At 57.0% G+C, this 14,173-nt stretch overlaps 1 protein-coding gene across 7 annotated transcripts in view; it reads left to right on the forward strand.

Annotated features, from left to right (window-relative positions):
- Positions 1-14,173, forward strand: part of SYT17 (synaptotagmin 17) — a 58,469-nt gene that overhangs the window by 6,912 nt on the left and 37,384 nt on the right. For all 7 annotated transcript variants that reach the window (XM_055135809.1, XM_055135808.1, XM_055135804.1 and 4 more), the window contains 2 exons: positions 8,324-8,466; positions 10,141-10,736. In XM_055135809.1, coding sequence (XP_054991784.1) covers positions 8,324-8,466; positions 10,141-10,736 — 739 coding nt within the window. The remainder of the gene's footprint in view (positions 1-8,323; positions 8,467-10,140; positions 10,737-14,173) is intronic.

Below are 14,173 nucleotides of genomic sequence, written 5' to 3' on the forward strand. Positions count from 1 at the left end.
GAGGGAGAGAGGGAGATAGAAGAGAGAGGGGGAGAGAGAGAGAGAGGAGAGAGGGCTGATACTCTGCTAGACCCCGCCCCCCAGGACTGGCATTCTGGAAGCGTCCAGAAGCCTCTCTCTCCCTGCAGGCGGGGAGGGGTCCTCTGATCACTCTCTTCCCAGCAGTGCTTGTGCAGCGTCCCCCTAGGTGCTGGCTCTGCATCAGGCCCTGTGCGTGGTGTCATCTTTCCGGGCCTCGATGACCCATCTGCAAAGTGGGGAATGAGAAAAAAAAGAAGTGGCTGGGGCTGGAGCAGTTGCATAGTTTGCCTTGCACGCAGCCGACCTGGCTCCGATCCCCCGAGCACTGCCAGGAGTGACCCCTGAGCATCGCCGGGTTTGGTCCAAAAACAAACAAACAAAAAAAGAGAGAGAAAGAAAGAAAAAGCCGTTGCTTAGGCTGGGGAGGTCGTACCACAGTGTTTTGGGTGTTGGGGGGATTTGGGGATTGGTGTTCAGGTGTATGCCCAGCTCAGTGCTCAGGTACAGCTCCCGGCGGTCCTGGGGACCAGGAGATGTTGGGGACCGAACCTTGGGCTCCTGCATGCAAAGCCTGAGCTGCCGCCTGCTGCTCCGTCTCCCCCACCCCACCCCGTGCGGGGGTCAGCACTGGCGTGCATGCTGTGTGTGTGAGACCCTGAGGGGGATCCCTGGCGCCACACACACACACACACACACACACACACACACAAGCATACACACACCACACATGCTCGCACACACATGCACACACATACACACATGCGTGCACACATGCTCACACATACACACATGCACACGCACACACGCGTGCACACATGCTCACACATACATGCATACGCACACATACACACGCGCATGCACACACACATACAAGCATACACACACCACACACACGCGCACACACATACACGCATGCACACATGCTCACACACATATGCACACAAATGCACACGCACACACACGCATGCACACATGCTCACACATACACGCACACGCACACACACGCACACGCACACACACGCGTGCACACACACACACTTCCCCTGTAGGGTTGTGCCGTTGCCGGCGCCCCGACGCTGTGGGTGTCGGTGCTCGCTTTCGCCCTGTTCCGGTTTTCTCTTTCGTGCCTTTTTGTCAGTTCGGGGCTTGCTCATCCTCAGTGGTGCTCAGGGCCATTCCCAGGGGTGCGAGGACGACCCCGGTGCCGGCATCAAACATGGGGCTCCCCCCTGCAGAGCCTGAGCTCGGCCCCTGGAGCCAGCTCCCTGGTCCCCGAGTGTCCCGGTGCCTGGGGGTCGCACACTCACGGGGGCTCCTGCGAGCCGGGCTGAGCCGTGACGCTCCCACCTGTGGCCCAGGTGCTGTTCGTTGTGGTGCTCCTGTGGGTGCCCACCAGGGGGCGCTGTCTCTCGCCCTCCGGGCCTCACCCAGAGGGGGCGAGGGTTGGTGTAGTGCTCATGGGGTTCTCCTGGCCACAGTGCTCACACGCCTCACCGTGGTGCTCTCCCCGGTGGCTGGCAATCCTTTGCAGGGCACCAGGATGCCAGGGACAAGGGGTGGCAGCAAGGATCGAACTCGCCACCGCGTGAGCTTCCTCTGCCTCTGTCTCAGCTTCCTGTGCGGGGACAGTCACTTGTGGTGCCTCTGGGCGTAGGGCAGGCGGGCTGGCCCCGGCCCGGGCTTCCCTTCTGACACTCCTAGTGGGTGAGCGGGGCGGGGTAGGGGCATGCCTGACTCCCAGCTCTGTGCTCGGGGTGCTGGGGATTGAGCCCAGGTCATACGTGTGCGGCCCCACTGTGCTGTGCTCCCGGGCCCCCGTTTCTCTCGCGCGCAGCGAGGGGTTCTGGGCGGTGATGGAAGGAAAATGTCCATTCCCGGGAGGGTCCCCATTCCAGGGAGGGACCCCCATTCCCGGGAGGGTCCCCCATTCCCAGGAAGGTCCCCTGTTCCCGGGAGGGACCCCATTCCCGGGAGGGTCCCCCGTTCCCAGGAGGGTCCCCCATTCCCAGGAAGGTTCCCTGTTCCCGGGAGGGTCCCCGTTCCCAGGAGGGTTCCCATTCCCAGGAAGGTCCCCCGTTCCCAGGAAGGTCTCTCATTCCCAGGAAGGTCTCTCATTCCCAGGAGGGTCCCCCATTCCCGGGAGGGTCCCCCATTCCCGGGAGGGTCCCCCATTCCCGGGAGGGTCCCCCGTCCCCAGGAGGGTCCCCCATCCCCAGGGCCTCAGGGGCAGAGGTCGGCTCAGCCCAGTCGGCTCCTGTGCACGGGCTCCGGGAGAGCAGGTTTTTATCCATCTTATTCACTCAAAAAAAAAAAAAGCCATTAACGAGCCGGAGCCGGAGCCAGCAGAGCCCGAGCCAGCAGAGCGGGCGCAGCTGCTGGGCGGCCGCCAGCGTTTCCGCCTCAGAGCAGGAGCAGCGGCCGGAGCGTCCTGCCGGCCTTCCCCGGGCCCGACAGATGGACACACGGGCGGGCAGGGGCCTCCGCACAGGCTCCAGGCAGGAGCTGGGCGCCGGGAAGGCGGCAGGGACTTGGCTCGTCACTCCTCTCCCCCCCCAGTGCCCTCCAGGGGACAGGAGTCCAGAGCGAGCCCTCCCGGTGCCCGAGGTCTTGGGCCTGCCGAGGGCCATGAGGCAGCGCTGGGTCTGCGCAGCCGTCACACCCGGACATGCAGAGGCCACGTCTGTCACGGAAGGTCTAGGGGAGGGCCTCAGGCACTGCCGGACCCAGGGGCCAGCGCTCAATGACGACTTGGGTTCTCCTCTCCCTCTCTCCCTCTCTGTCTCTCTCTGTCTCTCTCCCTCTCTCTGTCCCTGTCTCTCTGTCTCTCTCCCTCTCTGTCTCTGTCTCTCTCCCTTTCTCCCTCCCTCTGTCCCTCTCTCTCCCTCTCTCTCTCTGTCTCTCTCCCTCTCTGTCTCTCTGTCTCTCTCTCCCTCTCTGTCTCTCTGTCTCTCTCTCCCTCTCTGTCTCTCTGTCTCTCTCCCTCTCTCTCTCTCCCTCTGTCTCTCTGTCTCTCTCCCTCTCTGTCTCTCTCTCCCTCTCTCTCCCTCTGTCCTTCTCTGTCTCTCTCCCTCTCTCTCTCCCTCTCTCCCTCCCTCTGTCCCTCTCTGTCTCTCTGTCTCTCTCCCTCTCTCTCTCTCTCCCTCTCTGTATCTGTCTCTCTCCCTCCCTCCCTCCCTCCCTCCTTCCCTCCCTCCATCCCTCGGTGTCTCCATTTCTCTCTGTCTCCCTCTCTGTGTCTCTGTGTTTCTGTCTCTGTCTCTTTCTCCCTCCCTCTATCTGTGTCCCTCCCTTTCTCTCTCTGTCTCTGTCCCTGTCTGTCTCTGTTCTCTCCCCCCTCTCCCTCTCTCTCTTACCTGTGTCTCCCTGTCTCTCTTCATCCTTCCCTCTCTGTCTCTCCCTTCCCTTCTCTTTCTCTCTCTGTCTCTCTCTGTTTTTCTCTGTCTCTATTTCTTTCTCTGTCTCTTCCTCCTTCTCTGTCTCTGTCTGTCTCGCTCTGTCTCCCTCTCTCTGGGCCACACCTGGAAGTGGCCAGACACTACTCCCTGTTCCGTGCTCAAAGCACCATTAGTGCTAGGGAGCAGAGCAAGTCCTCATCCTTCTGAGCCTTCTCTGGGCCCTGCCCCCCCTCTCTTTCTCTCTCTTGCTTTTGCTTTTTGGGTCACACCCGGTGCTGCACAGGGGTTACTTCCTGTTCATGCACTCAGGAATTACTTCTGGCAGTGCTCAGGGGACCCTATGGGATGCTGGGAATCGAACCGGGGTCGGCCGCGTGCAAGGCAAACGCCCTCCCCGCTGTGCTATCGCTCCAGCCCCCCACCCCCACCTGTTTCTCTTGCTTCTGCCTTTCTCTCTCTCTCTCTCTCTCTTTTTTTTTTTTAAGTTTTCTTCTGTGTCGGGGTGGCAGGGGGTGGGGCCACACTCAGCGGTGCTCTGGGCACGGCGCTCAGTGCCAGGCAGAGAACTCGGCTCGGCAGCTGGCAGGGCTGAACCCTGCCCTGCTCGCCTGCCGTCAGCCTCATCCTTTTGCTGGTTTGGTCTCGGGCACGTGGGGCTCAGCGCTGTCCCGCAGGGTCTGTGAAAGCAGCCCCCCCCCTCCACCGACTGGCCGCTGCCACGGGGTCTCTCCCCCCCCCCCCCCCGCCCGTGGCCCCGCCCCCAGCTGCGGGGACCCTCTGGGGTCTCCCGCCCCGCGCGGGGACGGTGTGCAGGGGAGGCGGCCGGCCCTCCCGGCGCCTTCACAGCTTGTGCCCGGGCCCAGCTTTCTTTACGGCGCGGGCACCTGCGTGTTGCCAAACAGGCGGGCGCGGAAATGCCAAGTGCGCGAGCGTCGCGGGGCGGCTCCGCGGTGACATTTGCGCCGAGAACAGGCTCCCCGGGGCTGCCACGCGGCAGGGAAGTGGCTTTTCGTGAGCGTGGTTTGGGGGGTGGCAGACAGCCCCCGATTATCCCGGGGCCTTGCGTGGTGGTGGGGGCTCGGCTTGCTCTGCCGGCCTGTCTGGGGCGCGGGTCAGGGGAACGGCCGTGAGCAGCGTCTCTGAGACGGGGCCCCAGGGGCGCTTTTCTTTGAGGGGGCTGAGGGGTGGGCTAGGCAACGCCTGGCGATGCTCCACCTGACTCCTGGCTCCGCACTCAGGAATCACTCCTGGCGATGCTTGGGGGGCCCTGTGGGGTGCCGGGGACCGAACCCGGGTTGTGTTCAAGACAAAAGCTCTACCCGCTGTGCTGTTACTATTCTGCTGCCCCAAGTGGGTCCCCTGGGCAAGGCGCGGCGGGGAGGGACGCAGAGACCAGCCGGCTGCCCCCACCATGGTTAGGTGCAGGGGCAGGAGGGAGGGGAAGGGGTGCCGGGAAGAAGGCTGCAGGAAGGTGGGGGGCCAGGGCGGTGATGGGCCAGGGTGGGGCGCTGATGCTGAGCGCCTGGGTGCAGGAGCCAGACAGGTGACAGAACTAGGGGGCGAGGGGGGAGCGTGCGGGAAGAGGGTGCATGTGTGTGCACGCGTGTACATGTGAATGCATGGACACCATGTCGTGTGTGTGCTTGTGTGCTTGTATGCATGTGTGTGGTTGTAATGCCTGCGTGCATTGTGTTGCATGTCTGTATGCATATGTGTGGATATATGTGTGTGCATTGTATTGCATGTCTATGTATGCATGTGTGTGGATGTATGTATGTGTGCATAGCGTTGCATGTCTATGTATGCATGTGTGTGGGTGTAGGTGTGTGTGCATAGTGTTGCATGTCTATGTATGCATGTGTGTGGATGTATGTATGTGCGCATAGCGTTGCATGTCTATGTATGCATGTGTGTGGATGTAGGAGTGTGTGCATAGTGTTGCATGTCTATGTATGCATGTGTGTGGATGTAGGTGTGTGTGCATAGTGTTGCATGTCTATGTATGCATGTGTGCGGATGTATGTATGTGCGCATAGCGTTGCATGTCTATGTATGCATGTGTGTGGGTGTAGGTGTGTGTGCATTGTATTGCATGTCTATGTATGCATGTGTGTGGATGTATGAGTGTGTGCATAGTGTTGCATGTCTATGTATGCATGTGTGCGGATGTATGTATGTGCGCATAGCGTTGCATGTCTATGTATGCATGTGTGTGGGTGTAGGTGTGTGTGCATAGTGTTGCATGTCTATGTATGCATGTGTGTGGGTGTAGGTGTGTGTGCATAGTGTTGCATGTCTATGTATGCATGTGTGTGGATGTATGAGTGTGTGCATAGTGTCGCATGTCTATGTATGCATGTGTGTGGATGTATGTATGTGCGCATAGCGTTGCATGTCTATGTATGCATGTGTGTGGATGTAGGAGTGTGTGCATAGTGTTGCATGTCTATGTATGCATGTGTGTGGATGTAGGTGTGTGTGCATAGTGTTGCATGTCTATGTATGCATGTGTGCGGATGTATGTATGTGCGCATAGCGTTGCATGTCTATGTATGCATGTGTGTGGGTGTAGGTGTGTGTGCATTGTATTGCATGTCTATGTATGCATGTGTGTGGATGTATGAGTGTGTGCATAGTGTTGCATGTCTATGTATGCATGTGTGCGGATGTATGTATGTGCGCATAGCGTTGCATGTCTATGTATGCATGTGTGTGGGTGTAGGTGTGTGTGCATAGTGTTGCATGTCTATGTATGCATGTGTGTGGGTGTAGGTGTGTGTGCATAGTGTTGCATGTCTATGTATGCATGTGTGTGGATGTATGAGTGTGTGCATAGTGTCGCATGTCTATGTATGCATGTGTGTGGATGTATGTATGTGCGCATAGCGTTGCATGTCTATGTATGCATGTGTGTGGATGTAGGAGTGTGTGCATAGTGTTGCATGTCTATGTATGCATGTGTGTGGATGTAGGAGTGTGTGCATGGTGTTGCATGTCTATGTATGCATGTGTGTGGATGTAGGAGTGTGTGCATGGTGTTGCATGTCTATGTATGCATGTGTGTGGATGTATGAGTGTGTGCATAGTGTTGCATGTCTATGTATGCATGTGTGTGGGTGTAGGAGCGTGTGCATAGTGTTGCATGTCTATGTATGCATGTGTGTGGATGTATGAGTGTGTGCATAGTGTTCCATGTCCATGTATGCTTGTGTGTGGATGTAGGTGTGTATTGTGTGGCATGTGTGCATGCATGTATGCATAGGTGCATGTGCGCATGTGCATATATGTATGCATGTGTGTGCATTGAACGTGCATGTGTGGTGAGGGCCTGCAGCTATAGGAGCTTGGGGTGGAGGGACTCAGATGTCCACTGGGTCTGAGGACCCCACCGAGGCTTCGCGGGGGCGATGGTCTGGAATCTGATCCTTGGACACCCGAGGGGTCTTGGCTCAAGGGGAGGGGCAGCCACAGGCGGGGGGGGGTTGCTGGGCCGGACATCCTGCTCCTTCCCGCCCGGGCAGTGACCGCTGATGCCTCACAGAGCCGAGAGGAGAGAGAGGGGCGCAGGGTGGTCCACCTCACTGCTCCTTGTCTCTGCCACGTTCGCCTCGGACAGAGGGGGTGCGGGGGTGTTGCACGCAGGGATTGGACAGCCCCGCCCGGTCTGCCCAGTCTTGTCCTGACAGTGACCCCTGAGCTGTGGGGAGAAGATCAGCTCATTCTCATTCCGTGCCCAGGATGCATCGGAAAACCTCATCGAATGTGAAACGTGCATTTTTCAAGGCTCGTTTCCCTGGCAGGCTTAAATGTCAGCTTTGCTGGCGGGCGGGGGCTGTGGATTTGGATGGTGTCAGTCTGCAGCCTGCGGAGTTTAGGGGTTCATTATTAGCAGCATCGCTCTCCCCCACCTGCCTCTCCCCTGAGCCTCCTTCCGGAGGGACTTGGGGACCTTAAACCTACCCACCCCGCTTCTGCGAACTCGGTTCTAGGCGCTTTATGTGGTGTGACTCACCCTGTGCTCACAGCAGCCTCCTGGGGTGGGCCTGAGTCTCCTTGTTCCCATTCCACAGATGGGGAGACCGAGGCCCCGGGAGAGCTGGGACTTGCCTAAGGGTTAACGTCCTGAGATTCTCCCTTTGATAGCTTCCCTTCTCTGGCCCCCTGGAGGCGCTTTGCTTTCTCTCAGCCTCTCTGCTTTGTTTTTGTTTTCTCATCGGGAGCACAAGAACGCAGTGACCGCTGCTGACACCGCAGGTGTTTTCTCCCCCAAACAACGGGTCTGGAAACACCGATTCCCCTGGGCTGGTTTGTAGCTGTGGTTCTGCCACGCAGAGACGCCCCCTGCGCCCCCCACAGAACAGACACTGTGCTGGGTGTTTTCACTTCTTTGGTTTTAATTTCCTTTCCTTAAGATCAATCTATTGTTGAATTTTCCTTTGATTTTTAACATTTATTTATTTTTACTTTTACTTTTTTTTTTTTTTTACTTTTTTTTTTTAAATATATATTGAATCACTGTGAAATAGACCCTTACAGCGCTGGGTGGTTTTGAAAGAGGGCAAGTGACAGGCACGGGAGTGGTGGTGAGTGCGGGTCGCTCGCCTCTCACCCCAGCCCCCCTGCAGAGATTTGGAGCCCTCCGGACAAGGGGCGGCTCTCAGCAGCCTGAAGCCAGCCGGCCCCACCTTGACTCCGCCCCAGTGGCGCCCCCGTGTGGCCATGGCCTGAGTGAGTGCTGGTATTAGAGACACGCTCTACAGATGATACAGTCACGGCCCTGGCAGAGAAGCAGGGGGGTGGGCCAGAGGGCGGGGGTGGGCTTCCAAGTGGCCTTTCAAGTGGCCGCTGGTGGGCGTGCCAGCGGCCGAGGGCACCGAGGCCGGCAACCGTCTCTTCGTCTCTTACAGGTTAGCCAGCCGGAGCAGTGACAAGGATGGAGATTCGGTCCACACGGCCAGCGACGTCCCTCTGACCCCCCGGACCAACTCCCCCGACCGGAGGTCCTCGGACACCTCCAAATCCACCTCCAGTCTGACCCGGAGGATTTCCAGTAAGTCCCGGTGACCGGTGTGAACTCCATTCTCACTGGCTGCAGGACCCAGGAAGAGAGTTCGGCAGTGCCCCCCTCGCGCCCCCCGCCCCAGGGAAGGCAGGAGAGAGACAGTGACCAGGCGGCACTGCCCGCCTGGTGGTCTCTCTCACTGTAGCTGATGTGACCCTTGGGATTGATTTTTTTTTTTTCTTTTTGGGTCACAGCCGGCGATGCACAGGGCTGACTCCTGGCTCTGCACTCAGGAATCACTCCTGGCGGTGCTCAGGGGACCCTATGGGATGCTGGGAATCGAACCTGGGTCGGCCGCGTGCAGGGCCAGCGCCCTCCCTGCTGTGCTGTGGCTCTGTCTCCTGGATTGGTTTTGCTGTCACTGAGTGTCACTGAGCGGACTTGCTTGCTGGACACTGGCGGCCTGGGCGGGGGCGTCTCCATGCTGTACAATGGGGCCGAAAGTCCAGGTGACCCGGGAACGGGGCAGTGGGTGGTTCCGGGTGCCCAGAGGAAAATATGACCCTAAGGTGGCGATGGCGACCACTGCCGCCTGTCCTCCCGGGTGGTGGTGGGCACGGGCAGAGCTGGACCGTGGTGAGCGGGAACATTCTCATCCCACACATGGACCCACTTGTGCTCCTTTGCAGGGTGTGGGGACCCTCAGTGAGCTCCAGTGTTACCAAAAAGGAGAAAGGCAACTTAGGCTTGTATGGGGTTTTTTTTGGGGGGGAGGGGACACTTGGCAGTGCTCAGGGCTGACTCCTGGCTCTGTGCTCAGACATGATGCCTGGGGAGCTTGGGGGACCCTATGGCATGCCTGGGATCAAACTCAGCTCCGCCGTGTATGAGGCAAGTGCCCTACCCACTGGGCCATCTCTCTGGCCCCCATCCTGACTCCTTCCTCACAAGTTTCAGGGCTCCCGGGGGTCAGTGGGCTGTGACCCCAGCACTCTGTCAGGAAAGGGGGTGTCGGTGGTGGTGGGAAGTTGGGCCCAGGACAGAGCCTCCCGGCTCTTGTTCTGACGGGCTGGAGACCCATCTTACCTGTCAAAGCGGGAGAACGGTCATTCCGCAGTCCCTGGGGGGCGGCAGGCGGGGGCAGGGCAGAGAGTCTCGGCTGTGTGAAGCTGCAGGGTCACTGCCCACGGAGAAGCTCACGTCCTCCTGCGACTCCTGGCCAGAAAGAAACAGCAGAAAGAACTGCATGGGCCGGAGCGATGGGACAGTGGGCAGGTGCTTGTCTGGCACACCTGGGCTTGATTCCCGAGACCCCCTGTGAAACTGGCACACCCGGGCTCGATCCCTGAGACCCCATATGATCCCGGGCGTGATGGCTAAGTACAGAGCCAAGAGTAAGCCCTGAGCACCACCACGTGTGGTTCCCAAGCCCCCCAAAAGCAGAATTTTTTTTGCTTTCTGGGTCACACCCGGTGCTGCACAGGGGTTCCTCCTGGCTCTGCACTCAGGAATTACCCCTGGCGGTCCTCGGGGGACCCTGTGGGATGCTGGGAATCGAACCCGGGTCGGCCGCGTGCCAGGCAAACGCCCTCCCCGCTGTGCTCTCGTTCCAGCCCCTCAAAAACAAAATTTGAGATGCTTTTGGGCGCGGGCGCGAGAAGGTGCCTGGTGCTAACGGGAATTCCCGGTGCCGCCCCCTCCCTCCCCACCCCTCCCCCCCAGATCTGGACTCCAGGAGCCCCAGCTCGCCCCTCATCGACCTCAGGCCCGTGGAGCTGGGGCTGCTGAGCACGAAGAAGGAGGCGGTGCAGCCGTCGGTGCTGCGGCGGCCCTGCGCGCCCGACGACTACTTCCGCAAGCTGGAGCCGCGCCTCTACTCGCCCGAGCCGGGCGCCGCGGACGACGTGGACTTCCTGACGGACGAGGAGATCCTGTCCAAGTTCCAGCTGGGCATGCTGCACTTCAGCACGCAGTACGACCTGCTGCACAACCACCTGACGGTGCGCGTGATCGAGGCGCGCGACCTGCCCGCGCCCGCGGCGCACTGCAACCCGTACGTCAAGGTGTGCCTGCTGCCCGACCAGAAGAACTCCAAGCAGACGGGCGTCAAGCGCAAGACGCAGCGGCCCGTCTTCGAGGAGCGCTACACCTTCGAGCTGCCCTTCCTGGAGGCGCAGCGCCGCACGCTGCTGCTCACCGTGCTGGGCTTCGACAAGTTCGCGCGCCACTGCGTCGTGGGCCAGGTGGCCGTGCCGCTCTGCGACGTGGACCTGGTCAAGGGCGGCCACTGGTGGAAGGCGCTCATCCCCAGCTCGCAGGTGAGCCGCGGGGCGGGGCGGGGGGCAGGGGGGGACAGTGTGTGTTGGGGGGGTTGCCCCCATCAGGACCGCACCTGCCGGTGCTCAGGAGGCTGGCCTGGGGCTGTGACCTCCAGGCTTCTTTCTACCCCAGCCCTCCTCCTGGCTCTCCCCCTGGCCTCATTTTTTTTCCTCCCCCCCCCTTTTTTTTTTTTTGCTTTTTGGGTCACACCCAGCGCTGCACAGGGGTTACTCCTGGCTCTGCACTCAGGAATGACACCTGGCGGTCCTGGGGGACCCTATGGGATGCTGGGAATCGAACCCCAGTCGGCCGCATGCAAGGGAAATGCCCTACCCGCTGTGCTCTCGCTCTAACCCCTCTCCCCCATTTTTGCAGTTTGGAATGTTTTTGTGGGGGGGCCGCAGGGCACCCCCATCCATGCCCAGGAGCCCCCCACTGTGTCTGCACCACTCCTGGTGGTATTTCTGGGGCCACACGGGCCGCACGGTGTGTGTACTCACTCTCCTTGGGAACCGACCACTCGAACCACCCGTTGCCTTTTGGGAGCTTCATGCATGTGGAATTGGTCATTGTCATCAGAGAAGCTGTGAGCGCAGCACCCAGGGGCTCCCTGTCGGTCCCGCAGGTGACACCCGGGCTGAGTCCCACAGACACACAGGGCTTGGGGGGAAGTGACAAATCTGCAGGCTCGCTGCTTTTTCAGTGGGTTTCCACGCATTGCTGTGGGTGTGAGTGTGTGAGTGTGTGTGTGTGTGCGCGCTAGTAAGCATGAATGTGTTAGTGTATGTGTAAGTGCATGGGGAGTGTTGTTGATTGTGAGTGTTTGTGAAGAGAGTATGTCTGAGTGTGTGAGTGTGGGAATGTGAATGAGCAAGAGTGTGTATCTGAATTGTGTGAGTGTGTGTGTGATTGAGTGTATCTGAGTGTGTGTAAGTGCATGGGTGAGTGCTTGTTGTGAGTCAGTGAGTGAATTGTGTGTGAGTATGTAAATGTGTGTGAGTGTGTATGTGAATGTGTGTATGTGATGTGTGCATCTGTGAGTGCAACTGTGGGAGCATGTGTGTGAAGGGCGTGTAATACAAATGAGTGTGTGTGCCTATGTGAATATGTGTGTGTGTGTAAAAATAAAAAGAAAAGGCGCGGGCGAGGGAAGGGACGCCTCACCGCACCGAGCCAGGCACAGGGCCTAGGGCAGCAGCTGTCTCTCCCGCCACCCAAGTTCGGTAGCCTCCAGCCGCTTCCCCCACCCCGGGGAGGTTGATGGCGAAGATGTGGCAGGCGAAGGAAGGAACGGAGCCAAGATGGTTGGTCTCACGTGCAGTTTATTCCAATCTTCCCTCTATACACTCTCCTCTGGAACTCTCCCCCTGCCCCCTCATACAGCTACCTTAAATCTCCCCGTCCCCCAGCAGCCTGGGGCTTATCTAAAGGTGTGGTTACAATCCATAGGGGGTATAGTTCTATCTCTTAGGGGAATGCCTTCACTAGGACAGAATCTCTCTTTCAGCAGGAAGACCCACCCAAGGGCAGAGTCCCATGAATGTGTTTCTCTTCTCCTCAGCCAGCAAACATATAAGAATTCATAATATTAATCATTTTGTATGGACACAATAAGAGATGCATTAAAGCTTATAGAATTGCTCTCCTGGGGCCATCTCAATCTCAGACTACAGTGCTCAGGCCAGATCAGTCTTTCCCATCCCTGGCAGGGTCCCAGTCTCATAATTACTATTGGATCATGACAGCATTTGTCTATGATCAAGCTCTTAACTTATAGTTAAGAATTAGGCACTTTGGCCAGGCCCATCTCGATGCCAGGGTAACACATAACTCACCGCTTGCCCTGGATCCTTCCCGTCCCACGTCGGGGACCCTACTTTGGGGTGCTAGGAACTGAGGGCAACTGAGGCTTAAGTGGAGAGAGCAGATGCCCAGGAGGGAATATCGAGGCCAATTAAGTCTTAAGTTATAAAAACATAATATTGTCTTCTTGTGTCTATACAAAAAAGACATAGCTTTAAAGTAAATTATTCAAAAGGCATAAAGAGGAGAGAAAGGCAATGTTATAATATTCAGTGTCCTAGGAAGTTCTGACCTTACCAATTAACAGAGTTTGATTAAGGGAAGAGCAGATAAACTGGTAGAATTGGTTACAGATAAACAAAAGAATGGGAGTGACTCGGGAGCACTTTGATGGGTGTGACTGATAAACCTAAGCTCCTTGGGCAAGGGGAGCAAGGACGAACCAAAGTCAGGCCTAACATATTTAGAGCTATATTCCAACATGTGTGTATGTGAATGTGTGTATGTGTGAGTATATCTGTGGGAATGTGTGTGAAGAATGTGTATAATGTGAATGAATGTGAATGTGTGAATGTGTATATGTGACTGTGTGTATGCGAGTGTATATGTGAATGTCTGTATATGTGAGTGTAACTGTGGGATGTGTGTGTGAAGAGTGTATATGTGAATGTGTGTGAATGTGTTATGTATATGTGAATGTGTGTATGTGATTGTGTGTTTTTGTGAGTGTATATGTGAATGTCTGTGTATATGAGTGTAACTGTGGGATGTGTGTGAAAAGTATATATGTGAATGTATGTGAATGTGTTATGTATATGTGAATGTATGTGTGACTGTGTTTATGTGAGTGTATATGTGGATGTCTGTGTATATGTGAGTGTAACTGTGGGATGTGTGTGAAGAGTATATATGTTAATGTGTGTGAATATGTGTGAGGCATATGTGAATGTGTGAATGTGTTACTGTGGGAGTGTGTGCGCATCAAGAGTGTGTGTGAATGTGTATGTGTGAAGAGTGTGTGTGTGTGTGAGTGGGTGAGTGGGTGTCACTCGGGTAGTGCTGGAGGGCCTGCAGTGCTGGGGCTGAAACCCGCCGAGACCCTCAGACCCTCCCATGCACAGCCCGCACTCCCACCCTCGAGCTTTCCCAGGACCTGGTCACTGTGCACGTGTGCATGTGTGCAAGTGCACTTGAGGTATATGTGTGCACAAGAGCACAAGTGTTGTGCGTGTGTGTATGCACGTGTGTAGATGTTGGGATAAGTGTATGTAAATGTGTGCAGACATGTGAGTGTATGTGTACGGTGCCTGTGTGTGTATCTTAGTGTGTGTGTGTGTGTACATGTATATACACGTGGGTATCTGGGTGCAGTGGGAGTACATATCTGCGCAAATGTATATGTATGTGAGTCTGTGTGTGTGCACATGCATGCATAAGTATGTGGGTGCATAGGCATGGGTGAGGGTGCATCTGTGTGCACATGTGAGTATGTGTGTGTGTGAATGTGTGTGTACAGTTCACATCTTCTGTCAAAGGAGCCCCGACTCGATGTAAGAAAGGACAGACATGTGTGCCCAAACAGGACTGAGGTGTGTCACGCTAAGTAGCTGCTATGCTGAGTGTCCATTACTCC

The sequence above is a fragment of the Sorex araneus genome, chromosome 4 (assembly GCF_027595985.1).
Source record: "Sorex araneus isolate mSorAra2 chromosome 4, mSorAra2.pri, whole genome shotgun sequence".
In the NCBI taxonomy this organism is placed as follows: Eukaryota; Metazoa; Chordata; class Mammalia; order Eulipotyphla; family Soricidae; genus Sorex; species Sorex araneus.